Source organism: Dendropsophus ebraccatus, chromosome 9 (genome assembly GCF_027789765.1).
Source record: "Dendropsophus ebraccatus isolate aDenEbr1 chromosome 9, aDenEbr1.pat, whole genome shotgun sequence".
Lineage (NCBI taxonomy): Eukaryota > Metazoa > Chordata > Amphibia > Anura > Hylidae > Dendropsophus > Dendropsophus ebraccatus.
In genome coordinates this window covers 89,171,905-89,198,620 of record NC_091462.1, presented here as the reverse complement: position 1 = coordinate 89,198,620, position 26,716 = coordinate 89,171,905, and the positions used below count along the sequence as shown (strand labels likewise).

General features: G+C 41.6%; 1 protein-coding gene across 2 annotated transcripts in view; it reads right to left on the bottom strand.

Moving 5' to 3' along the window:
• DNAH3 (dynein axonemal heavy chain 3) overlaps window positions 1-26,716 on the bottom strand; it is a 257,207-nt gene that overhangs the window by 75,081 nt on the left and 155,410 nt on the right. For both annotated transcript variants that reach the window (XM_069983790.1, XM_069983791.1), the window contains exons 28-39: window positions 26,207-26,405; window positions 25,476-25,584; window positions 22,293-22,406; window positions 20,908-21,084; window positions 20,195-20,286; window positions 12,632-12,851; window positions 8,306-8,440; window positions 3,825-3,936; window positions 3,078-3,319; window positions 2,689-2,789; window positions 2,338-2,443; window positions 260-389 (exon numbers count right to left, since the gene is read on the bottom strand). In XM_069983790.1, coding sequence (XP_069839891.1) covers window positions 260-389; window positions 2,338-2,443; window positions 2,689-2,789; window positions 3,078-3,319; window positions 3,825-3,936; window positions 8,306-8,440; window positions 12,632-12,851; window positions 20,195-20,286; window positions 20,908-21,084; window positions 22,293-22,406; window positions 25,476-25,584; window positions 26,207-26,405 — 1,737 coding nt within the window. The remainder of the gene's footprint in view (window positions 1-259; window positions 390-2,337; window positions 2,444-2,688; window positions 2,790-3,077; window positions 3,320-3,824; window positions 3,937-8,305; window positions 8,441-12,631; window positions 12,852-20,194; window positions 20,287-20,907; window positions 21,085-22,292; window positions 22,407-25,475; window positions 25,585-26,206; window positions 26,406-26,716) is intronic.

Genomic DNA, 26,716 nt, shown 5'->3' with positions numbered 1-26,716 from the left:
CACACTATGTGATGTGTCAGATTTTATATTTAAAATTTCTTACAATTAATACATTTTTATTCTCCTTACATACAGGGATATAATAGATTACCATGTCAAATTTAATCATCCTTATCCTCTTGAGTCATGATTGTTACATGAACAGTATATGTAATGAAATGTCATAAATAATATACACTGGAGTTATCACATTGACATGGCTAAAAAAAAATAAAATCTGTTCATATTCAATTTTGAAAATGAAGATTAACAACGGTACCCATCAGACAGGTGTAGAGCCTCATCATGCTGTATGTCAGGTGAATGGGAGAAGTCTGCACCAAAAATTTACATTCCAGACGGATGAAATTCAAGCATGGCTGAACGAGCCAGTTAAACATGTCATTAATCTAAAAAGTAAAATAAAGCACAACACAAAAGTTTGAAACTGTTATCACTGAAGAGCATAAATAGTCTGAAACAAAGCAGCAAACCTTTACGATGGATCATAAAACCGGCAGCAGATTCCTTTGTGGATGTCAGATTTAGGTGGTGATTACTACTAATACACCACATACAGAATTCTTATTTTCTAAAGTGGAGTCCAAGGCATAAAAGCAAGTTTTTAAGTTTATGTATCATCTGGGGCATGAAGAAGGATAATTTATATTCAGACACATGGCTAGAGAGGAGCTAACACAATAGTTATACTTTACAGTTCACCAACAGAGGCATGGCTTGGGGGGATGCTGGCAGGACATTTGTTCGGGTGATGGCACCAGTGTCGGACTTAAGTACCTAGGACCCACTAGTGGAAATGATTACCACCCTCTGTCTTCTTTAGCTTTTTACAAATATTTAGAGATAAGGATTATTACACTGTCCTCCCAGCAGGCAGAGATGGTGCAGCTCTGTGTGCCCATGTGATGCCGTGCTAATGCATGATGGGATCGATAGCAGATTTAAAAGGAAGAGGATGCAGTTTGTAATCTGAAAGGCAAGGTGGTGGCTTATCAGGGGTCGCATGATCCAGATGCAGTAATGATATGTGTGGATACAGCAGAGCTAGGATGAGACAGATGATAAAGCAGGAATAAAGGTGGTGTGTGTGCATAAGGGTATGTTCCCACTACGGAATATGCAAGGAAATTACCAGCGGAGGCCGCACGGCGGACTCCTTTTGAAAGTTCCGCCTGTCCCATTGACTGAATGATATTCTCAAGCTCAACCCGCCGTCCGCCCAAAGAACGAGGCGGATGGCAGATTGAGCGTGAGAATATTATTAAGTCAATAGACAGCCAGAGAGATTTACTATCATTTATGACATGAAAGTAGCAAAAATGACAGTGCAGTGGAAATCTATGCCAGCTCAGACAAATTTCAAAGTGTATTGCACAGACAATCTTGCACCAATCTTATTCCAGCAGCACATCTTTGAATTAAATAAATTCCCCTCATGACCTATCAGGATTTTTGGGATGCAGAAACATGGAATAGGCCAAGAATTTACATACAGCCAGATATACCAACCTTGTGTGATCCTTGCAGGCCAAAGAATACAAGAATAAAAACACAGTAAAAAATAAAAAAAACAACAGTTTTAATCTGAAATAAATATAAATTATGGGTACAAAAGACAAGCAAGACTTGTGCGGAATATCAGAACATTAACCATTTTGATGTGATAACTGTATCTACCACCAACCCCCAAACCCCTCCAACTGCTGGTACCGTCCGTTTGAAGACAGTAAGTCCTCCCAGGTTGTGTCTTTTAAAATGCTTCTGGTGTCTTGATTGAGGTAAAAAAATTATCTTTTAATCTGCAGCAGCCGAGTCAATGAGGTGTGGCCTAGAGCTTCTTTGCCCTAGACCACGCCTGTGACTCAGCTACTAAAGATTAAAAGACAATTTTTTTACCCCAACCAATACCTCTGGTGTGTTTTAAAAGACACAACTGGGAGGGACTTACTGTCATCAAATGGGTGGTAACAGTGGTTTGGGGGGGGAGGGTTGGGGTTGGACACAGTACCGCTTTAGAACCTCTGTCTTTTTGATTATCTCAGGGAGCTCATGTGTACACATCATATGCCCTCGCTGGCACTGATGATAACTGTACTGTAGGGATCAGGGAAGCAGGCCCAGTAACCCTTTGCCCCTTTTTTTGGATTCTCCTCCATTCAACTGATCAATTTTTTATTAAAATCTGGAAAAGTGAAAGGATTTTTTGGCAGCTTAGTGGGCATAATTTGCACACTTGAAGAGTAAGAGCAAAATAGATGACATAAAGTAACTTAACAACCAGAAAGGCAGTATTTAGTCAGTGCTTATGCATTCACCGTGAGTCATTCAGTCTCTTACCAATTCCTTGTGTTCACTCTGGAGATGTTCCGGAAGAGAGTTCATATAGGAATCTTTCAAAGGATTCCACCCGAGCTGGTGGGGTTCCATATAGATCATCCCACACCTGGATGGTTTAAAAGAGAAGAATACAACACCCTCAAGCAAAAGGATGAGACATGCTGTGCAATAAGGCAGTAACTACACCACTTGGGTCCGGGGTTTTTTTCTCGCGTGCTCGTGGAGAGACATACAGCCATAATAAGAACACCACATTCCATCTAAAGGGACTTTTATGTTGTGAGTGCTGACCACTCTTTGTTTTTTGCAGTAACTACACCAACCTGACCATCTAAAGCAAAATCCAATTACCTGCTCACAGTTGCCGGGGACGCTTGCTCCAAGTCCGCAGGCTCAAAAATTAAGCTCATCTTTGAATTCATCTGAATGATTTCACCACTCATCAAGCAGAGCTAAAGGGAATCGGGAAGGAAATTATCATATATTGACCATTCGTCACAGGTATCTTCACCTACTTATAATTCAGTCATAATAAAAGCCTCCACCTAAAGCAAATAAAGCATGATTCCTGGCACTATAAGCAAATGAGAACCCCCAGAAAGACTGACATATGGTAAAGTATGTACAAATGAAATTTATTAAATGTAGATGAACAGTCCAATGTCAAATAAGACAGAGAGGTAAGAACTTTCATGAAAATTTCAGCCAAGAACAAGGTCACAAGATAAAGATGTCATTACCTTCTTATTGTCATCTAGGACGGTGTTCATATTTTCTATCCATACGGCATCTACCGGGCCATCAAATATAATCCACTTCCTATCATCAGTAGTAGAAGAAGCCTGCTCTCTGAAAGTAGTCGCCAATACTCCGTCTGTCCACTCGTGACTTACTGGGTCAAAGCATCCATATAACTGGCCCATAGTAATGGCTTTGGGATTGATCACTCTAAAGTCCACAGCAAACTCATCCATTGATTTAGCTGATAAACAATTAAAATAACACGAATCGAGATCAATATGTTCTAGTAGTTAATGCTTCATATTTAAATATGACCCTTTGCTAATGTTCAAAGCTTAATGCATAGATTACTTAATCGTTTCCTTTATCCAGATCTCTGCGGGAAGTTAAGCCTTCATAGAGGTGACTAATGGATGTATGGATGTATCTAAATTATATTGGTCTTATGGTGGACATACACCTTGGGTAGCTGTTGCTTGTTTGACCAAGAACTATGTCTACCTCCATAAACATGAACCAAACTTGTTCTCTGTGGGGAGAGGGGAATATAATGGTGCCAGATAACTATCGCGGTGTTGTATTTCCTGTCAGGACAAAAGATCAGGCATGTTGACACCCAATATGCCCAACCAATCTTGCCCCTGACATCTGCCATTGGGGGGACCCAAGATAGGTATATGGCCGCCAGCCCCTCCAGCCAAATCGTAAATGGAGTAAATTTCCTCTTTTTTTTACGTCAGCCATACCTGTGAATAAATCCGCAAGTGCTCCAGCCAGGACTTTATAGGCACAAGTCTTCCCCCCCATAGGATCTCCAACAATCATAAAACCGTGACGCACAAGCATCATTTCATAGATCTGTAGTTTGAGAAAAACATTAATATATGGAAATTGCTTTGCAATATCAGGAAGGAAAACAAATTTGCAGTTCATACTAGATGTTTAATTTAATTTCCTAGGGAAACATTTTGCCGCTTCCTGGTGAGAAGGCAGACTTTACTCTCTGTAATATTCACACTGCAGGAAGAGCTCTGAGAGCTGAGATAGGAGGAGATGGCAGGAGATAGAATCCGATTCATGACATGCACCTGCATCATTTATTTTCTATGAGACAATAAGCCAGCAAAATGACAGCTGGCTGATCTCAGGAACACTATGCAAACAGTAAATGTGTCAATTAGGTTGGTACACAAAAGGCGATTGTAAATTCTATTTATTGCTATAATGAAGTAGAAAAAAAAGAAGCATTAAGGTTGAAATATTCCAGATGCTGTAAAAAAAACTTTTGTAAAGTGATGGTTGTAGTCCTACCGTTGCAAATAACATTAGCGGTAGGAGAGGCATACATAAGCTTAACTCATGAAATAAATTGGCTAATGGTTTAGTTTGGCAAAGGGGACAAGACAAGGGTGTCCTCTGTCTCCCTTACTTTTTATTTACTTTATAGAGCCCCTGGCTATAAAAATAAGAATGTCCAATGAAGTTAGTGGGTTTGGTCTGCGGGGCACGAATGAAAAGATTTTGCTCTACGCAGATGATATCCTCCTTTTCTTGGAGGGGGGGGGGGGGAGAGCGCAGTTCGGAAAGTTATAGATATTGTTTCAGAATTTGGAGCGGTCTCTGGACTCAAGGTCAATTGGATGAAGTCTTCCTTACTGCCAATCGGTGAGAGATTTCATATTGCTAGTCCACTTGTGCGGGTAGTGGATGTGGACGACTTGATCGATTACCTCGGTATAAAGCTGGCAGTTAAGAGTGGATAGATATATAACACTTAATGTACAACCACTGTATGCTAAGACCAGGAAGAGAATAGAGTTTTGGGGGCGGCTTCCATTATCAATGGCGGACCGCATGGGTATAATTAAGATGATTGTTCTGCCCCAATTTTTATATATTCTATTCTCGTCACCCGTCTGGATTCCGGATGCCTGGTTCAGTAAAATAGAAATTTTGTTGAATTCTTTTATTTGGGGAAAATCCAGGCCCAGAATAAAATATTACAGTTGGACTCAGAGATGTAATGAAGGAGGAATGGCTCTGTCAGATCTCCGAATGTATTCCCTCGCCATGGGGGCGCAGATATTCAGAAAATGGAAAGTTTCGCCAATTATTAAGTTTATATTGAATAATTGTAAATATGATTATGAAGATTTTTTGGTTTGTTTAGAAGCGGGTTTCGGAGGCACAAGGATTATTTCACAAGTCGTTCTTTATGACAATATTTGGAAAACACTTAAAAAGTTATATAAGATCAAAGGGAGTTTTCAGTTTTCTCCAATATGGGGTAATAGTCACTTAGTAGAATTTGACCCTCTTCGAACTCCTTCGAGGAGTTTAAACATAAATTTGCACTTTCCAACGCACATTGGTTTAAATACACACAGGTCATGCATTTAGAGCTACTCCCAATAGGGAGGTATGGGATGTACAGACACATGAATTCTTTGAATATCTGAGGTCCCCCATGTCTGGGAAAAAATGTCTCACTGAGATATATCGGCGGTTGTTGAAAACTAGGGATAGGGGATTTCTATACAGGGCCAGGAAAAATGGGAGTTAAGAATCGGGATCCTCACAAATGATACGTGGACAGATATTGTGGAAGGTATACAGTTTGTGTCGGTTAATCCCTCCCATAGGTTGATACAACTTAAAATTCTTTACGCCCTATATCTATCTCCGAAAGATCTATTTAGGAGAGGATATAGAACCAACTCTAGTTGCCCTAAATGCCCGAAGATGCAGGATTTCTGGAGTTCAGTAAAAAACTATATAGAAGGTATTATGGGTCCAGTAGTGGGCACAGAGGTGCCTAAGCGGATATAGCAATGATGGATTGGTGGGCTCACTATTAAACAAGCTAAGCGCCTTGGTTAAAATTGTTATATCTAGAAAATGGTTTGGTGAATCAGCCCCCTCACTCGAGGAATGGAAAAAGCTGGTATTTAAGGTGTGGCAATATGAGAAATACTGGGCAAAGCAGTGCTCTCTGAAGGCCTTACAAAGATGCAATAAGTTATGGGCCCCTTGGATTGATGGTGGAGGCTGTTAGTTAACTGTGGTTTTTTTTGTCTCTCTCTCGTTTCAATATCCTTCTCTCTCTCTCTTGAGGGGAATGGGGGTATAAAAATTATGTGCTTTGTATATGTACTGAGACAGGATAGGGCCACTGTATACGGCCTTACCTGAGTATGTAACTTTTTTATGGATGAAAATAAAAAAAGAATAATAAAAAAAAAAAAAGTGATGGTTGTAAAGAAAAAAAGAGCAGTTGCTAACTTATAATTCTTCAGCTGCCACCAACTTAGCCCTGCAATTTCCTGCTCTGATCTAGCACTGCTAACAGTGCTATACAGAACAGGGTCTCATTCCCCCCAACTACTGTATATTCTTATATACAGAATCGGGGGAGGGGGTCTGTGTAATATGATCACCATGTCTGACAGGGAGCGATGATTGCTACCGCTGACAGTGCTAGAAGCAGAGAGCAGTGACAGCAGAGGCCGCCATACACCAGAGGCAACGGGACCCTGCTCTGTATATTGCTGTTTGGCAGCTTGGAACCCTGCAGTACCGGACACAAACATTGGTGGCAGCAGAGCGGCCATGTCTCCCTTACTGCTGCCACTAAATGAAAGTATACTCCGTTCTATGGTCGGGCAGATTCCACCATCCGCCCAAAGAATTGATAAAGAATAGAATGGAGTCTATGGCAAGGGCGGAGCGTCAAGTGGAAGCATGCAGGGACGAGAGGAAGAATCTGCGAGATGTTATCCGCACAGATCCGTAGTGTGAATGAGTCCCTAGGGTATGTGCACACTGAGGAATAGGAGAGCCATAGGCAAGGAATTGAAGAGGAAAGTTTTCTACTTGAAATTCCTCACCTATTTAGCTCTGGCAAAATAGGAGTAGAATTTGAGTAGAAATCAGGCGTAATGACATGTCAATTCTTCTGGCGGAACGCAGATCCGCAGCGGAATATTCCATTTAAAAATTCCACCGTGTGCACGAATGAGCGGAAAGCCAATTAAACCCTATAGAAAGGACCAATGTTCATATTTTACAGGTGGAATTTCAAGCAGATTCCACATGGATTTTCTGTAGTGTGCATATACCCCTAGAAAGAAGGAGAGGTCTGCTGAGCATTATAGCGAAACCCTTCACACTAGTACTGGACATGGGGATCAAAGTAATGTGAAGCTTTAATTTTCACAAAAGATACAACTCAATATACAACATAAATAAATGGTGGAGAATACTGTGAACACCTGACATTAGTTTCTAACATGCATATGTTATCAAGAAAGCAATAAAAGATAAGTATTATGGAGTCAATTACTTTATGAGAGGGACATTTCTTGGAACAACACTGTATTACTGATGGCCCCAGTTGTAAAGATTTATGCTCTGTAACCCTCAGTGTTTATTCTGATGTTCTACATTTCCATAAAACCACCCAAGAGGACCAGAAAAATTATGGCTCTGCGGATGCCATGAATCACCTCATTTACCGATTTATTCAGCTACTTTATTTCTTCTGAGTTATTTGCTTCTGTCATTCACTACCAATTGAAATTGTCATTTTGTGGTAAGGACTAACATCCAAATCAGCTGCTTCACCCATGGGTGCATTGTTTCCTATCCGTAAGAAATAGCAGCATGAAAATTGTTTGGCCAAAGGAAATACAGTGGCTTATACAGTAATCTTGTAGGCTCTGCTTACATTAAGCCTTTTATAAAACATCTATCATACGGTGTGAGTATTGCCCAACATTTACTTACAATGGAATACCTACTGATGTACACTGACATATACCAAACCAATGGAGGCTGAAATGGGACTCTTTAGGCCTCTGTTGTCAACATTTTACAGGTATTCTGTGCATGGTGCCAATTCAGGTTTAATAGTGTTAAAGAGGTTCTCTATTTAATATCAATTACAGGCATCTTGAGCTAAAAATCTAGTCCCTGGCCTAAGATTCTGGGGACCACCACTTGACAGATGTGCTGTTTCTATTTGCACACTATGAATACAGTAAAGTATGTATACAGTGTATCCATGCCTTCTGTTGTATAAATGTATTTGCAATGAGACCTGGCAGCAACTGGATTATCTCTATTACCCCATAAAGTTGTACAGTGCAGCAGAGTGAATGATTAACTCTGGTGAGTGCTCGTGTAAAGAGAAAAAGACACGGACAGGGACATATATATTTAGCATCACCTGGATGATCTTTCCTATGAACCATGGAACGGGTTGCAGATTCATTTTGGCAATATTTTCTTTCAGGGCCTGTATAAAAAGGTCATAATCTGGTTTTGGCAGGACAACTCCAGGAAACAGATCAGAGATGATGCCCTGTAAAGAGAATACAACATACATATAAAGGCCATCTGCTGTTATCAATTGATATAATACGAAATATGTAATCTAAGTAGTCCCAGGATGACAGTGAAATAGTGGATAGTGTTGTGGTGGACAACATCAATGGTTAGCAGTACCAAATACCAAAATTGCATACAGGTCTTTCTAGAACTCCCCCCCCCCCCTTCCTCCACGATATCACCTTCTGACAACTTTCTTATAGTACCTACAGTCATAGGCGCTCCTAGTGTATGCATGCTTATGTGTGTATTAAGTGTGCTTATACTGTATATGCACTTATAGAGACTATGTTGACTACTGGATATATGTATTTATGGTTTCAACATGTCTACATTCAGTAATTACAGATGAGCAAATTTACAGTAAAAACAAACCACATAGCTTACTTAACTCTGTGCTGCTCCTCCCCATGTGCCTGGAAAAGCTGGTTCCAGTCCTGGGAAATTTCTCCCATGTTCCTATGACAGGATCCAGCTTTTCTTGGCACTTAGAGCAGAGCAGCAATAAGTTAAAACGCCGCCGCCTGATAAGCCCACTGACGAGCTATGAAAGTGATTTGCTTTGTTATTACTGTAAATTCGCTCATCTCTATTCCATAAGAATATACTGTACATGTAATGTTTGCATTTAAAGAGAATCTGTCACTAGGGTTATGATGTCTTAAATAAGGGCAGCATAAACTAGTGACAGAAATGCTGAACAGATCGGTCTATTACTTACATCATTTTGTTCAGCTGTTCTCCTAATATGCAGGAGAATAGGATTGTTGCCACACCCCTCCCCTCGCCCTCCAGCTGCTGATTGACAGTTGACTACCTATACACAGCATGGATATATAAGACGTAATCAGCAGCTAGTGGGCTAGTTTTCTGCTTCTCATGAATATCCAGGACTACTGGGCTCATGCACATAATGAAGAGGATCACTTATTGTCCATGTTATTTAGGAGGAGATCTCTGGATCAGCTACACAGAACAATGTAAGTGATACAACATTCTGTTAAGCTTCTCTGTCACTAGTTTATGCTACCCTGAGATAGGACAGCAGAAACCTACTGTGCACAGCCGCAATTGGCTGAGCACAATTATGCTCAGCCAATTGCGGCTGAACGGCTGATGACGCGGCGGAGGGGGGACGGCGACAGCGATTCGGCCGTCCGTTCGAAGATGACGTTTGGCACAAGATGGCGGACGGCCTTGACACGGATTAGGTAATGTATAATGCACCACACACTTCCGGGTACACGGGCGGGGGTGGTGGGACACGGGGAAGGGGGCGATTCACAGACATAACATATATTACAAAGTTGTATAACTTTGTAATGTGTGTTATTCTGTGAATAATTTTTTAGCGCCGCACTACCCCTTTAAGTACACTATGTGATAAGTTATGATAATATTTTCTTTGAATACTGTATGTTAAGAGGTAGACTGTGATTATTACATTTATCTTTTAGATTGTAATTATTTTACTACTAGATTTTTTTAAATTTGTCCTGTATCTAGACATTGCTACAATATATACTTGTTATGGTGCCCCCCAGAGTCGATTGATTCTCTCTGACAACATCCACGTTGTCTGTGGGTGACATGATGCACTTCCATCTTCCATCTGTTTATTGAATGATACAATAGCCGATTTGTTGAGAAATGGTGCATTTTAATTTTAATAATAGGAGCGAATATCAGGTGATGGGAGGATTATACAGAGGTGTGAATATTTTACACTGAGGGATCACGCTCATCTGACCTTTCTCTAAATAGTCAAACTATGAATCCACATATATGTATATGTGATTGGCTGTGACTATTCACAAGTCATATCACTGGCAAGACTTCTTCAATCTATTTCTGCCTCCAAAAAACCAAAGCCTCTGAATTTGGCTATACAAGAGGTTAGTAAGCAAAAACAAAGGTGCAGCATGAAATCCATAACATCACTGTGCACTGATCTCCCCAGACGCGGTAAAACCTTGCACCAAACCCAGGTGAAGACTCCACTTGAAGACATAGTAAATGAAGCTCTCTGGGAATAGTTTCTCAGCAGGAGTACAAGAGGAACCAATCATTTTTAAGCAATGAAGTTAATAAGTGGAGATTTGGCTGAAAAGCCCCAGCTGGCCCCCGGCACCGTCTCATTACAGAGTACCTCCGTCCCTGCATATTTTAAGCACTGAGAAAATTTGTCTTACATTTTTGACATTGGAGTTTTTGCAGATCACTAACTCTCATTTAGTAGATAATGGATGGATGCGCGGGTTTCGGATCTTTCTTACGTGTTCTGACAGTATAATGGAATATTACAGCCTTCTGCAGAGCTTGATAGATTTAGCAGTACATTATTGGTGAGAAATATCTATCATTATAAGTGAGCTGGTTTTGTGTTTTACAATGGATGACGGAAAACCCAAGCATCCTAGTATTATTAAAGTGTGTGACTGGAATATGTACAAGTATCACCGTATCACCGAAAGAGACAAATTGTTCTCAGTAGTATCTTGCCACAGATACAGAATACTGGGTGGATTTAGCTGCTGAGGCGTATCATTAGGCTGGCTTCACCCTGCCTTAAAGCAACTCTGTGTAGCGAATCTGCCCCCCACAACCCGCTTGTACCTTTGGATAGCTGCTTTTAATCCAAGATCTGTCCTGGGGTCCGTTCGGCTGGCGATGCAGTTATTGTCCTAATAAACAACTTTTAAACTTGCAGCCCTGTGTCAAACTGGCGTGGCCTACAGCACCCATGCCTTAGGATTGCGACACCCCTCCGTCCCTCCTCCCTGCCCTCCTCATCATTAGAAATGCCACTAGAACAATTTCTCCTATTCATCACCTGTGTGAACACTGCACATGTGCTGGATTGTTAAGGCACCTGTGCAGTATTCAGGTTAGGAATAGGAAAAATCCTGCCCGGGGGCACTCCTAGTGATGAGGAGGGATGGAGGGGAGGTGCAATCCTAGGGCACACACACTCTGGGCCACGCCAATTTGACACAGGGCTGCAAGTTTAAAAGTTGTTTTTAGGGCAATTACTGCATCACCTCAGGACAGATCTTAGATTAAAAGCAGCTAACTGAAGGTACAAGCGGTTTGGGGGGTCAGATTGTGGGTACATAGTTGCTTAAAAATTTCAGAAAACGGCAAAAAAAAATTTTTTTTTTCAAAAATGGCAGCAGCCAGATGTTAGTTGGAAGTCAATAGAAGTTTATGATCTGCTTTACACACATGGCATTTTTTTTTTCTTTTTTAGCGCAATGTTTTCTCTTTCGCCGTTTTTGAGGCTCTTTGGGAGTTTTTCCAAAACGCAGCATGCTGAGGGGTGTGTGTTTTTTTGTTTTTTTTTTGGCAAACTGTGGCGTTTTTGCTATCATAGACTTCAATGGGGTTGTTCTCAAAAGCGCCATTTCTGTGTGTATAGCTTTTTTTTTTTTGGAATTTTTATCACCTTTTGTGGTCCAACTGCTAGGTCATGTGATGGCAGAATTCAATTGCTCAGTGTAAACATAGCCTGAAGTGCTGCAGTCTTTCATTTTCACAACCAGCACACTATTCGTATCCTGGGTATTGGCTACATCTGGTATCATTAAAGGGGTTATCCAGCTTTACAAAAACATGGCCACTTTCCCCCTACTGTTGTCTCCAGTTCAGGTGCAGTTTGCAATTAAGCTCCATTTACTACAATGGAACTAAGTTTCAAAACCCCACCCAAACTGGAGACAACAGTAGGGGGGAAAGTGGCCATGTTTTTGTAGCACTGGATAACCCCTTTAAAGTGAATGAACCCTGAAATACCAGGTATGGCCACTACTCATGGCAGTGTGCCTGTTAGCAAGTGAAGAGTGAAGAAGCTCCTTTAACCAGCTGATTGGCGGGGGGTACCAGGAGACAGATTCCCAGTAATTGCATATTGGTAGCTAGGATCAACACTAGAAAGCCCATTTAGCAATTAACAATCATTTTAACTAACCGATAGCTGAGGTTTCCTAATCTGAAACTGATACGGCCTTATTTTTTAAAAAAAATTCTACAATCTTTTTGTAAAGAATTTTTTGTGGAAAGATCATTCGTCCTTTTTTATTGTGTGTCATGGATTAAGTATAGTGAGTTTGAAAGACTGTTATGGCCAGTCTCATCCCATAGAGGATGACATACAGTATCTGATTACCTGAAACAGAGGAACATCCTGCGCCAAGAATTTCGCCAGGTTGACATCTAATAGTGCTCGCAGGAGGAGCACGCTCTCATCCTCTTCTGGATACTTAAGCTTGAGGTTACCAGCTGCAGTGAGAACAGATTTTACGGCACGCATACCATAGTCATAGTGGTGCTGGGATGACAGCTGTTCTGAACACAGTCGGTAAGTAGCGACAATTTTCTGAGCCAGGCTGAGGAGAAAAAAAATAGAAAAAAGAAAAAAAAAGGAAAAATGAAGCTTCTCATATGCAAAAGCAGCAAAACCTCACACTTATTGTTCCTGATCACTGCAGTTAATAATCCCATGTATTAGAGACTGCAGTGATTCGCTGTGATGGAACAGTTATATATATGACAATTAGAGGCCTATTAAGAAAGAGTGACTATTGGTCTAATAGCAAAGCGATGGTAATAATAATCAGCTTATGAAGGTTAGCTAACATTAGATAACATCCTACACAACCTGACAACTACTTATTACAGGAGATATAATAGCAAACAATTAATATAACAATGCTCATAAGTACATAGTTAAAAAGAATAATGTCATCAGGAGATTGGTTATTCTGCGGTAGTGATTGGACATATCTTTGTAGATATGCAAATTAAAAACTACTCGTTTTACTAGGAAGAAGATAACAAGTTATAAAACTGCTGTGTGTGTGTTCACAGCCTGGACGTCAGAATGGACGTGTAACAGGAAGAACACTGTGACTAGTGACCCCTGAAGCCCCACCCAGATGTCTCCTGGTAAGCAGCATGCAATGGTTTATAACTATTTTTTTTATAATAGTAGACTTTGGACAATGTTATTTTAAAAAATATTGCGGAAAACAATGTTATATACACAAATTATATGGTGTCTCCATTTTGTCTCCCAATGTCTGTGATGCGTGGATATTCTCCTAGACCAGGGGTGTCAAACTTATGGGCTTACTCCATGGCCCGATGATCATTTAGCGAAGGCTGCAAGGACATTGTTACCGATGTCCTTGCAGCCCTTGCAGCATACATTACCTAGCAGGGCTTCGCCTCTGCTCCATCTTCCTCCCCGGGTCCCACGGCGCAGCAACAGCTTCGGTGCGGCCTGACTGAGCCGTAAGACTGCTCAGCCAATCACTGGCTGCGGCGGTCCCGGCCAGTGATTGGCTGAGCGGTCTGACAGCTCAGTCAGGCCGCACTGAAGCTGCTGCTGCACCGCGGGACCCGGGGAGGAAGATGGAGCAGAGGCGAAGCCCTGCTAGGTAATGTATGCTGCTTCTCAAATCGTTGGTTGCCCACCGAGCATTGCTTCGTGGAATAGCCGACGATTTGAGAAGCAGCATACATTACCTAGCAGGGCTTCTCCTCCGCTCTGTGACCGATGATTTAAGGTTTGGGCCTAAATAAACGATCAGCTGATGACATGATCATCGCCTGATCGTTTTCTCTATTCCACCGAGCGATAATCGGCCGAATCGATTATCGCTCCATGGAATAGGTCCCAGAGAGGTTGTTCCAGCCTACACAATCTAGGCCACTCCCGTAGGGCACAGAGCTGCCAGTTTAAAAGTTGTTTTTTAGCACAAAAACTGCAAAAACCTGCCAAACGGACCGCAGGACAGATATTGGATTAAAAGCAGCTGTCTAAAGGTACAAGTGGTTTGGGGGGGGGGGGGGGGGTCAGATTGTGGGTACAGAGTCCCTTTAAAGGGAAACTATCAGTTTAAATCATCTAACCTGCTGATATCTCCCTTAGGTGGTATGGTGCACCGGGGGCGGGAGTATCACCTTTTGCACTGATCTCGCCCTCCTAATGAATTTTAATCCAGTGCTCTGCAGTGATGAGTGCTGGAGTGACACCCCAATATTCACTAGAGGGGCGGACCAATGCGCTGAGGATGGTAGTCCTGCCCCCAGTGCACTAAACCGCCTCATTTACAATTATCTAATAAACTACAAGTTCCTGAAAACGCTGCTGTGAATCAAAGTAAGAAAGGTATGTTCATCCTCAGAACCATGTGTTCTATAGTGATATATCAGCAGGTTAGATGCTTCTTACATGCTGATATTCTTTCTTTAAGATCCTTTGTTGTGTAACAATAGGTGCCCTGATGTACATGTATTAAATAAACACTATAATAAAGAAAAAAAAACTCAAAAAATGTGTGTGTGTGTTTAAGGGGGGGGGGGGGATCAAAAATCAATATACACTTTAATTCCATGGGCCAAAGCCTGAGGGAGGAAAATACCTTTAAAAACCTCACTCCTAAAACTTAAAGGGGTACTCCGGGTAAAATGTATTTTTTTATATTTTATTACATATGGAAAGTTATACAAATCACTAATATACACTATTTATGGAAAATGCACATAAAGTGCAATTTCCCTCAATTGAGTATATCAGGCAGGCTCACTTCCTCAAAAAAAATGTGACGTCACGTCTCAAGTGCATGTCTTCCGGCAGGGTCCAGCAGGGGGCCCATGTAGAAGTATAGACATCTATGTAGAAGTGCAGTGCTCTCTCCCTCCGTCCCTCCCTTCCCCTGCTGGCAATGTCCTCCCTCCCATCTCTCTGTCTCCCTCCCAATCCCGTGCAGGGGGGTGAGCGATGCTTATCTGCCGCTCACCCCGCTGCACCTCCTTCCAATACGCTGCCCGTGCCCTCCTATATTCTATGACCCCCTGCGGCTCCGGACCCCGCCGCCCGGTTCCATACAGGAGCACTCACCCCACCACCCAGTCCCATTGGGGTTAGAGTTCCTGCACCTCTTCCCGTCTTCCGTGTGCCCCTGCTATCCCCTCTACACCTCAGCGCTCACCCCGGACGCTTGGTCCTGTTCGGGGTGAGCGCTCTGGCACCTCCTCTTGTCCCCTCTGTTCTCCTAATCCATCTTGTTCAGCCCCTGCAGCCCCATGCCCCGCTGTGCCTCAGCGCTCATCCCGCCTCTTAGTCCCGTCAAGGTGAGCGCTCCTGCACGGGACCGAGAGGCGGGATAAGCCTAAAACTGATTTTTAAAAATAGGCTAAAATGTACAAAATGCAAAAAGGCAGAAATGCAAAAAATTAGAACATAGCCTTGCTCTGTATTCCTCCTGGAAATGGTAACTGGACATCAATACAGTGTATTCCAACAGCAGTGATTGGACTGTGTTAGATGCCTCATAAACAAGGTGAATATTAACACCCAGGTATGAACTGACTCTCATACATACAAGAACAGCAGAAACAATGAAGAGTTCTAAAAATGGCTATTTTATTGTATTCTTACAGCATTTCCTAAAAGAGACATGTCAGGAGCGATGACAGCTCCCCTATAAAGAATACCAATATTTTTGCACTCCGTCAGCACTCTCATGGGTTATTTATTGTAAGCCGGAGACAATTTCCCAAAAGTGGTCAAGATAAATGAAACCTCGGATTCGTAGATTTAATGGATAAACACGTCGCTGCAGAGAAACTCTTTTCGGTCTTGTCAAGTAAGAAGCTATTAGTTTATTTTCTTATTCTAAAACTGCATTCTAAGCATCTCCAATAATCTCAGCCTCAAGTCAGCATGAAAAATATATTTTTTTATGTATATGGAGAATTCAATTTTAGTGTTTATACAGATTCCAGTTAACTCTAAGGGGGAGATTTATCAAAGGGTCTAAAATTTCGACTGGTGCAAACTACCCACAGCAACCAATCACAGCTCCAATTCTGCTCTGCTGAAAGGAAAGCTGAGCTGTAATTGGTTGCTGGGGGCCGTTTGCACCAGTCTAAATTTTACACCCTTTTATAAATCTCCTCCTATATCTCTATCTGTCACATTCTATTGTTCTTATCAGTGATACCTAATAGACAACTAAAGATTTCTCAAATCAACGTTATTAGTGAGTATGGACACCATAGAAGATGAAGCCCTCATTTAGGTACCTCTGCTATGGTCAATACCAGGGGTACCTTGACTATCCAGCTGTTGAAAAACTACAATTCCAATCATGCCTGAACAGCCAAAGTAAGAAAAAGTTAAAGAAGTAGTCCGCAGATTTATATATTTTTTTAATCGACCGGGGTCAAAAAATTATACAGATTTGTAAATTACTTCTATTTAAAAAGTTTAAGCCACCAAGTACTTATCAGCTGCTGTATGTCTAGCAGGAAGTCTGACACAGTGCTCCCTGCTGCCATCTCTGTCCTTGTCAGTAACTGTCAGAGACGGAGAGGTTTTCTATGTGTTAGAGATCGGTGAGGGTCTGACACTCAGATTCTGACCAATCAGATCTTTTGGGACACTTTAACTTGCCCTAGCCTTTGTTCTGCTTTAAGAGAAGCTTACCTTCCCCTTCTCCATTAAATAAATTGTTTACTGTGAGGTTGGATGTATGTTTACAGCAGGGGTGGGGAACCTTTCCCCTGTCGAGGGCCGGTCGGGCATTAATAAAATCATTCGAGGGCCGCATACTGTGTGCGTCAGTTTGTAGCATGGGTTAGCAGCACCGGGGGCAAGGCAAAGTATAGTTCCCCTAATGCCTCTGCTATTGTAGTTAACCCTCTGTGATGCCTCTAGTACCTGATGTGAATCCTTAGTGATGCCCGGTAGCAAGAGTTAATCCCCAGTGATGCCCCTGGCAGTCCTAATAAACCCCCAGTGTTGCCCCTGTAGCTGATGTTAACCCCCATTGATGCCCCTGGTAGCTGATGTTAACCCCCAGTGATGCCCCTGTTAGGTCTAGGTAACCCCTTATTGATGCCCCTGGTAGCTCTACCAGCTGCCGTTACAGACACAGGAAAATGCTGTGTATCCCGGCTTCTGTCCCACCAGAGTGGCGCATGTCACAGAAGAGCCACGGGCCGCATCAGGAGGTCTCAGGGGCCAGATGCAGCCTACATACCGGAGGTTTCCCACCCCTGGTTTACAGACTAGAGATCAGCGCAACTCAAGCATGCCTATGGCCGTATCCACCCACTACCAGGACTACCTAGAGCTGCATCCAACTTCTTCAGTCACTGATGTTCAAAAGTCAAACGATGGAGCATGCGATGGAGTTGTTCTCATCTCTAGTAGAGAAAGCTCCCATAAGATGCGGAGACTGGATTCGGCAGCTTCATCTGAGAGAGTCGTTTTGGATACTGGAACTGGACACTCGCAACCCACGGGGTTTAATTTATTGAGTCTTGCCCTTTAGCCTATATATGTGTTTTTTTGTGTTTATACACATTATGTATGTCGGTACTCACTGTTTACATATTTTAAACATATCAAGCTATTTTGTAAGGAGGTTTCCGAATACAGCCCCTTTTTGTGGGTGTTAACGGAACCCCAGGTGTTGTATTTACTAGTCTATATGTATTTTGGTGGTCAGTCTATACAAGTTAGCCATGATTAAGGAGCTCATGCTCTGACATGCGTAGTTTTATTGTGGACGTCCATGTATTTTTATTCCATGTTTTTGTACGACTTTAAATAAATTCCTGTTTTTATTGCACTTGCTGGAGCTGGATATATATTTTTCCACTTCACTTAGCGAAAGCTTTACCCATCCATTAAAGGGGTACTCTGGTGAAAATCTTTTCCTTTAACCCCTTAAGGACCGGGGCAATTTCGATTTTTGCTCTTCTGTTCTTCCTCCTTGTGCTTAAAAGGCCGTAGCACTTGCATTTTTTCACCTAGAACCCCAAATGAGCCCTTATTTTTTGCGCCACTAATTGTACTTTGCAATGACAGGCTGAATTTTTTCATAAAGTACACTGCAAAACCAGAATAAAAATAAATGTGTGGTGAAATTGAAAAAAAAAAAGCATTTTGTTTATTTGGGGGGTATTTTTTTTTTTAATAGTTTGGTCGATAACACACGCAGCGATAACAAACATGTTTATTTATTTATTTTTATTTATAACATGGGGAAAGGGGGGTGATTCAAACTTTTAATAGGGAAAGGGGGCTTTTTATTAATAATAGCACTTTTTTTTTTTTTACACATATACTAGAAGCCCCCCTGGGTTACTTCTAGTATATGCACACTGATCTCTCATTGAGATCTATGCTGTATAGTTATACAGCATAGATTAATGAGATTTTAGCCGGAAGCAATCGAGTGCCGAGCCAGGATCAGCGCCATTACAGCGCAGACCTCAGCCCGAGCCGGATGTGTGGATCGCTCCTCTGGGACAACGTCCCGGGGGTGCGATCCACCCCACTAGACACCAGGGAATCGGCTGCATAAAGGATTCAGATGCAGCTGTCAACTTTGACAGCTGCATCTGAATCGTTAATTAGCGGGCACGGCGATTGGACCGTGCCCGCTAATTGCCGCGGTTCCGGGCTACATGCTGCACCCGGGACCGCGGCAGCTCAGAGCGGGGTCGCCGCACGGCCCCGCTCTGAACTTCCCGAGGCGGCCGCAGGTTTCAGAAAGTTATATAGGTTTGTTATTTACTTCTATTTAAAAATCTCCAGTCTTCCAGTACTTAGCAGCTGCTGTATGTCCTGCAGGAAGTGGAGTATTAGTCTCACACAGTGCTCTCTGCTGCCACCTCTGTCCATGTCAGGAACTGTCCAAAGCAAGAGATGTTCTATGGGTATTTGCTCCTGCTCTGGAAAGTTTCTGTCATGGACAGAGGTGGCAGCAGAGAACACAGTGTCAGACTGGAAAGAATACATCACTTCCTGCAGGACACACAGCTACTGATAAGTACTGGAAGAATGGAGATTTTAAAATAGAAGTAAATTAAGAATTTATATAAAATTTCTGACATCAGTTGATTTCAAAGATTTTTTTTGCTGGAGTTCCCCTTTAAGTTATAAGAAAACCCTGAAGTTGCTGTCAAATTTATTTCAAGTAGCAGATTACAGCAAAACAGGAGAATATGTTCCATTTACTTAATGGATTGCTTCAATTGTGGATCGGAACTGAAGTTAATGCAGGCAGTATAGGGCAATTAAAGTAAATGGTCGCACTGTGAAATATTTAGCTGGTAATAGTATTTTACATTTAAGGAAGCGGATAATCAGAATGCTTAATCTTCCATCTGCATCATTTAATGATATCATGTAAAGAATATTCGCTCTATGCTTGATTTAATGTCAAGACTCCGCCACAAAATGCAAAGAAAAGAGTTATTAAAATGTTCTCCTAATAAGAATCCTGTTCTGTTGTTTGGTTGATAAAAGGATTAATATAAAATCTCATCTCTTCGTCTCCCAGATGGTATTGTACAGCCTATTAAAATATAATGGAGGGCTCTAACAATTAGAGACCATACAGCAGAGACCGCACCACAAAGAATAACCTAGGGCAGAAGGACCTTCTACCTGTTTGTCATCTCCTACCTTGAGCACATGTCTGGTCACTTGTTTGCCAACATTATGACGCTTTATATAGATGTAGGGCAAAGTATACAGAAGAAAGTGCTTACCACTACTACTAGATGTGATTCTTAGCTCGGCTTAGTAGATAATGTGTTTCCGGTTAGCTGGTGGCCTGTACCAGTAGAGGTGAGCCATAGGGTACCCATAGTGGTCCCTGGCTTTCCTAATCCTTATATTTGTGGTTAAGGATTGTACTCTTACCTTCTAGAATCCAGGAATCCCATTGAATAAAGGGATATCTCACCAATGAGTGCATAGTCTGGGACCATCATGGCCACTGTCCTGAACAATGCCTGGAAAAAAACATATTCAACTGACTTTCTATTTTCCCAATATTTTACAATCTGGTTGTACTAACATCTGAAGACCTGTGGTTCTATATAAATAGACATAGGGGTATCTTACATGAAAAAATCAATTCCTTCTGGTGGTGTTTATTAGTGTTAGTCACACTGAAGAATATGACTGGCACAGGTCTCAAACATATATAGGGGGAGATTTATCAAACATGGTGTAAAGTGAAACTGGCTCAGTTGCCCCTAGCAACCAATCAGATTCCAACTTTCATTCCTTACAGACTCTTTGGAAAATGAAAAGTGGAATCTGATTGGTTGCTAGGGGCAACTGAGCCAGTTTAACTTTGCACCATGTTTGATAAAGCTCCCCCATACATTCTAAAGTACTGACTGCGGGTGAGAGTCATGGTCAATAAAACTTGCTGAGTCCAGGAAAACGCATTTGCTGCTTTAATGAAATATTCAGCGATCATATAACCTTTGCTGAGTAAACCGAGACAGATCGGAGTAGACTGGGCATGTTTTGAATTCTATCTGAGAATTTTGAATTCTATCACATATGATTCTGTCACTACCCCTTTAAGTAAAAAAAAACAACAACAAATATTGGATACATACCTTGAGATTGTCCGGAAGTTCTGCACGACCTGCATAGCCAGGATTCATGGTGATGAATACAGAACATGTTGGGTTCAGTGTCAGCTCAGTCCCCTCAAACAGGAATGTTTTCATATTTCTTATGATGGCCTGTTGTATACTGAGAATCTGCTGGGCCACTACAGACAAGACCTCCACCTGGTTATAGAAATATATTTCTTATAGCATCAAGTCTACTACAGAATAACATAAATATACACAGATGTAGGGCGGACATATTGCAGGCTTGCGGTGGGCCCTGAGTTAGAGTGGACTCCCTCCTGATGAGCGCTAGCAGTTAAAGATGGATTATTAGTGGCAGAGCGAGGAGCTATAGGCTCCCCGCCCTGCTAACCACTCTTGTAGCCGTCCGAAGGCAGCATTTTGCCTCCAACCACGGGAGGCAGCAAGTTGGAAACAAAACAGAACAGCAAATCATCTGTCATTTGCTGTTCTGTTGCGTTTTGTCATCTCTCAGATTAAAGATATGTTCTCCTGGGAGTCCAGGACGTGTGTTCTGGATTTCCAGGAAGGCCCTAAAGAACAGCACAGATGTTGGAGCAGAGGATTAGTGGACTCCGACATCTGTGCTATGCTCCAGGGACCTCCTGTCTCAAAGGGTGCGCATGCGCCCCAAAGACATGTAGGACACCTAGGGTCAGCAATCTGGGGAGTGAAGAGCTTAGCTGAACACTTCTTCTGGATCTACCTAACAAATGGCCTACCTGAACAATCAAAATGTTTGAGATGTCTAGAACATTAAAGCGAAGTGTTCATTTAAGTAATGCTAAGTGTTGCTCAACTATATATATTGTATGTATAGGGTGCAAAATGTAGTTCAAAGTTGAAATTACAATAAACGTTCAAATGAAGATGAATGTAACATTTTTTTTTTTTAATAGCATTTTCTAGCAAGTCTACATTTATTAATAATTCCATATGACAATGGAGAGGGCAATTGGTAAGAACTGTGCCTAATATGCTATATATTACCATATATACACTATACATATGCTATTTGGAACTTTCTGACTGTTTCTAGATAGACCCCGTTTACATTTGTTGCACTAATTCTTTGACTTCTGACAAATCCAACTTAGGCACGCCCAATTTATTGCCCCTTTTTTTATGATAAAATATAAATCTTTGAGCAAATTCAGCTTTACCCATCAGGCGATCAGGGGGCATGACTAGTGTATGCCATGGAAAAGGGCCAAATCTGCCCCTTAATGTGGCGTACACCAGGGGTGCATCTTAGTGAATGTCCCTCTTTATCCTTCACCAAGATCAGAAAGAAAGTGAGCAAACCATTCTTACATTCTTTATATTTATAATTAAAACTCTATTGATAACATATAAAAATCTACCTCAATTCTGTTAAATTCATCGAAGCAGGCCCAGGCTCCAGACTGTGCGAGACCTTTGAAGAATTTACCCATCGCTTTGTAGTCAAGGCCATCTGAGCAATTAAACACGACACACTGCATGGGAGACAAGAAGATAACAATTCTGTCTGACGTCCTAATGCTGTTTATATTGTGATTAACACCCACACGTTAATAGATGAGAATTAGTCCATGTTTTCCATTCAATTACACAGGTAATCGAAAACAGGTAATTATCTAAGATCTCTTTTACTTGACAAAACTGCTCAAAATGCACAAAGCAGTCTACACCTCACTTTTTTACGACATGTAGGATAATTGAACGTAGGCTAGTAAAAAAAAAAAAGGAATGCATGGTATGTGTTTGGGAAACAAAGAAAACATATGTTATAGTCACTGCAACTGGAGGGAGTATAGGTCACAGGACCTGACTAAAGACAGCAGGGGCATGGCTAGGAGATGGGGCTGGAGGGGCATTGCCTCCAGCTTTTGGTTTGTGTTGGTTTTTCCAACACAGAGAGGGGTAGCTGTTATCCTGTTATTTGCCACTCGAGTAAGGGAAAGAAAGCCCAGGTGTTATGACTGTACCTGTTGGGACCTTGGTGCGGTCCTCGATTCATAAGATACGACGAGATCTGTTTTAATATTGACTTCTATTATAAAAAGGAATCAAAAAAACGTATCAAAATGCATCCGTTCTTTAGCGTACACAAAACACTGTCAACCACACTTTTGTGTACGTTAAAAATCGCATGCATTTTGATTAGAGATGAGCGAACCTGGAGCATGCTCGAGTCCATCCGAACCCGAACTTTCGGCATTCGATTAGCGGTGGCTGCTGAAGTTGGATAAAGCCCTAAGGCTATGTGGAAAACATGGATATAGTCATTGGCTGTATCCATGTTTTCCAGACAACCTTAGAGCTTTATCCAAGTTCAGCAGCCACCGCTAATCAAATACCGATCGTTCGGGTTCGGATGAACTCGAACCCGAACCCGGTTCCCTCATCTCTAATTTTGATCCCTTTTTTAAATAATGGAAGTCAATAGAAAAATGGATCAAAACGAATAAACCCAAATGCATCCATTTTCCATCCACTTTTTGCCAAAATGGATGAAAAAATGGATTGCAAAAACGTGTGCAGCCAGCCCTACCTGACTATTCTCTTGGATCCCGATTTTGTACCTTGCTGCACATTTAGTTTTGACCCCAGCCTGTTGACTTTTCCTTGTATGTAAGTTTGTCTTGTCCGTTTTGAGTTTCACAGTCTTGCAGGTTAGGCACTGTCTCCCAGTTGCCATCAGTTACCTAGGGCTGTTCAAGGCAATTAGGCAGGGACAGTGGGCAGGGAAAAGTTCAGGGTTCATTGTCTGTGTCCTCCCTGTCCTTCCCCTGGCTGAACTCTACCAGCGGCCTGTGACACCGGGTATGAGTACAGCTGGCAAACAACCCAGCTCTTATCCTGTTCCCAAATATGCTGCAACATGGAGGAGATTCGCAGGAGTTCAGTAACAGTGGTGAGATCACGAATATCACATTGCCACCAATAAATCAGAACAGTATGCTGGACTGGTAAACAACAAGTTAAAAGGCGGACAACGCCTAAAAGAGTACAAATCAGGGTAGAAAGCAAAGTGTGAGAGGTGCAGTCATGTAACTAGCAATCCCCCGGTACGCCTAATAAAAATAATTAGGATGCAGACACATTTTCTTGCTGAGTTGAAATGAAGAAAACATAGCAAAAAGCAAAGCTTTTTGTTGGGTACTGACCGTTTAACAAGCTAAACGAAAAGTAATGGAACAATTTGTCAGGTCTCATGTACTGTATTCAAGGGACAAAACACAAAGTATCCTCTACATCAAGGAACATCACTAATACAAATTGACAAGTTAAGATGTCAGTGTGTTGTTGATGGCATATACTGCTATGTAGTGTGGGGCAAGATGGCATTGTTTGTGGGGAATGGTAACTTGCATAGATACTGGCAGGGCTGTATTTACCACTAGGCACCCATGATGTGGTGCCTAGGGCAGCACCTTGCAGGGGGGCAGGGGGAAGGAAACAACTTTTTTTTCTAGTCTCCGACCTCCTGTTTAGACTTGCCAGTAAATCTGGTATCTTTTCGAAAGACCCACGGTATGGCGGTATTGGTTATTGGTCAGGTCTGGTGGTGTTATCCAGTCACAGTATGGCGGTATTGGTCAGGTCTGGTGGAGCTATTTAGAAACTAGAAAATCATGATGCTAATTGGGTGAAGATGGGGCGTCTTCAGATTTAGTGCCTAGGGCAGCAGCATCTGTTAATACGGCCCTGGATACAGGAAAAAACTGTAATCATAGCTTGTGTTCATGTGGAGGAGTGAGATAAGTGGCTATCAGACCTGTGTCCTTGAAACCAAAAGGGCCAGGAAGTCCGATCCTTCACTCACCTGACATCATCTGTTGATAGACCTCCATAAACGAGATGCTTGGCCTATCTTGCCGAAAAAGGCTCATTGATTTGTATGGAGGACTTTACACTGTTATGGTACCCTTATTTCATTGTTCCTTTAATTCCTTCCTCCCCATCAATATAATTCATGGTAGGCTGGATAATGTATGTTATTATGCCCTTGTTTACACTCAGTATAGCATATATTACTATACTGCTGTTAATGCATATTTCCTGAATTACCAACTCTTTAAGATTACCGCTCTTTTTTTTTTCTTTTTTTTAATGACTTATAGTTTTATTAAAAAAATTTTTTTTATTTTTAACAAAGGAAGACCCAAAGTCAAGGCAACAACATGTTGCGCAATGGAGAATTAACATTAGCAACATATATAATGTAAACAAAACAGACAAGAAGCAATCGTCTCTTCCAGGAGTCAATAACATACAAAGTAAGTCATTCTGAGAGATTACCACTCTTTTTCAGACCTGGTGTAATAGAAAGTTATAATTCTTTATATGTTCTGTATAGTATTCTCCTTGGAAATACCTCTTCTTACTGCAATTTTTGATGGTCAGCCTAAAAGGTCTCACTATTTGAATAGTGGGTCATCTACAAGACTGTGACCATGTTTCCTTTTTATTTTCGCTGATTTAAAATTCAATACATACGATTTCCATTGCTTGACAAATGCATTTTCTGCAGAAATCAGTGATAACGCAGATGATATTACCTGTTTGGCCAAAGCTTTGGCAAGATCTTTTGTAGTTTCAGTTTTTCCAGTCCCGGCAGGACCCTCTGGAGCTCCACCAAGATTTAGCTTGAGTGCACCCATTAAAGTTCTGTAGAAAAGACAACTGTATATTAATACAGGTTATGTGCTAGATATAGTCATCAAGCATGATTTACATTTTAATCAACATACATTATATAGGTATAGTAATATATGTCAGTAGTGTTGAGGGAACCGGTGAAAACATTCAGGTTCTGCAACACTACTCGAACCTGAAAGCTCGGCATTTAATTCCTCGCCGGCTGCAGAAGTTGGATGTCGCCCTAAGGAGTCCTGGAAAATATGGATACAGCCTATGTATTCCTGGCAGCTGTAGGGCTGCATCAAACCTCTGCAGTCACAGAAAATCAAACGCTAAGCGTCCAGGTTCAGATAAAGTTGCTGAACCCGAACATTGTGGCAGATCCCCTCAACACTATATGTGAGCATGGCATGCAGAAAAAATGAGAAAGTATATAGAAATATTAGGGTTACCACTATGAAAGTCAACTATGTGACTGTTTATCAGGGACTGATGTGTTAAAATTACTTTCATGTAATGGACCGTACATGGATTAAATCATGCGGTGTAAGATATATTCTAAAAAAAAATTACTTTACCTTTTATATATTACACTGTAGCACTAAGATATATATGTATACACACATATATATATATAGCTGACCCATACCTGTAACACCGATCAGTCAGTGGAGTAATGACAAGTCGAGGTGAATTGCCCAGATATTCATAGCCATACTTCACTTCAGTAGTGATCATTCGGACCATGACATCACGGCCTTCCCAATAATATCTTAGCTGAGAGATCCACTGAAAGTCATTCAGGCTGGATACTTTATCCTTTGCCAATTTAGCGACAACATCACGGGCTGCAGGACAGAAACCATCAATTGTGTAATACATATAGGTATGGGATTTCATTACATGCAGCTTGTTGCATTTCTATATATTGTATTGTATTGCCTAGTGCACAGAGAATGGAGCGGCAAATAAGGAGGGATCCATAGGAGAATACTATAAATCCACAGCATACCTAAATGCAAACATTTCTGACCACTGGAAAAGAGGCTTAGAGCTATACAGCTGCCAGTGACCTGTGAAGTCATATTATGTGTTATTCTGAAAACAGAGACGACTCTGTAGAAAGTAGTCTGCACAAATGTCTAAAGAGTAGAGATGG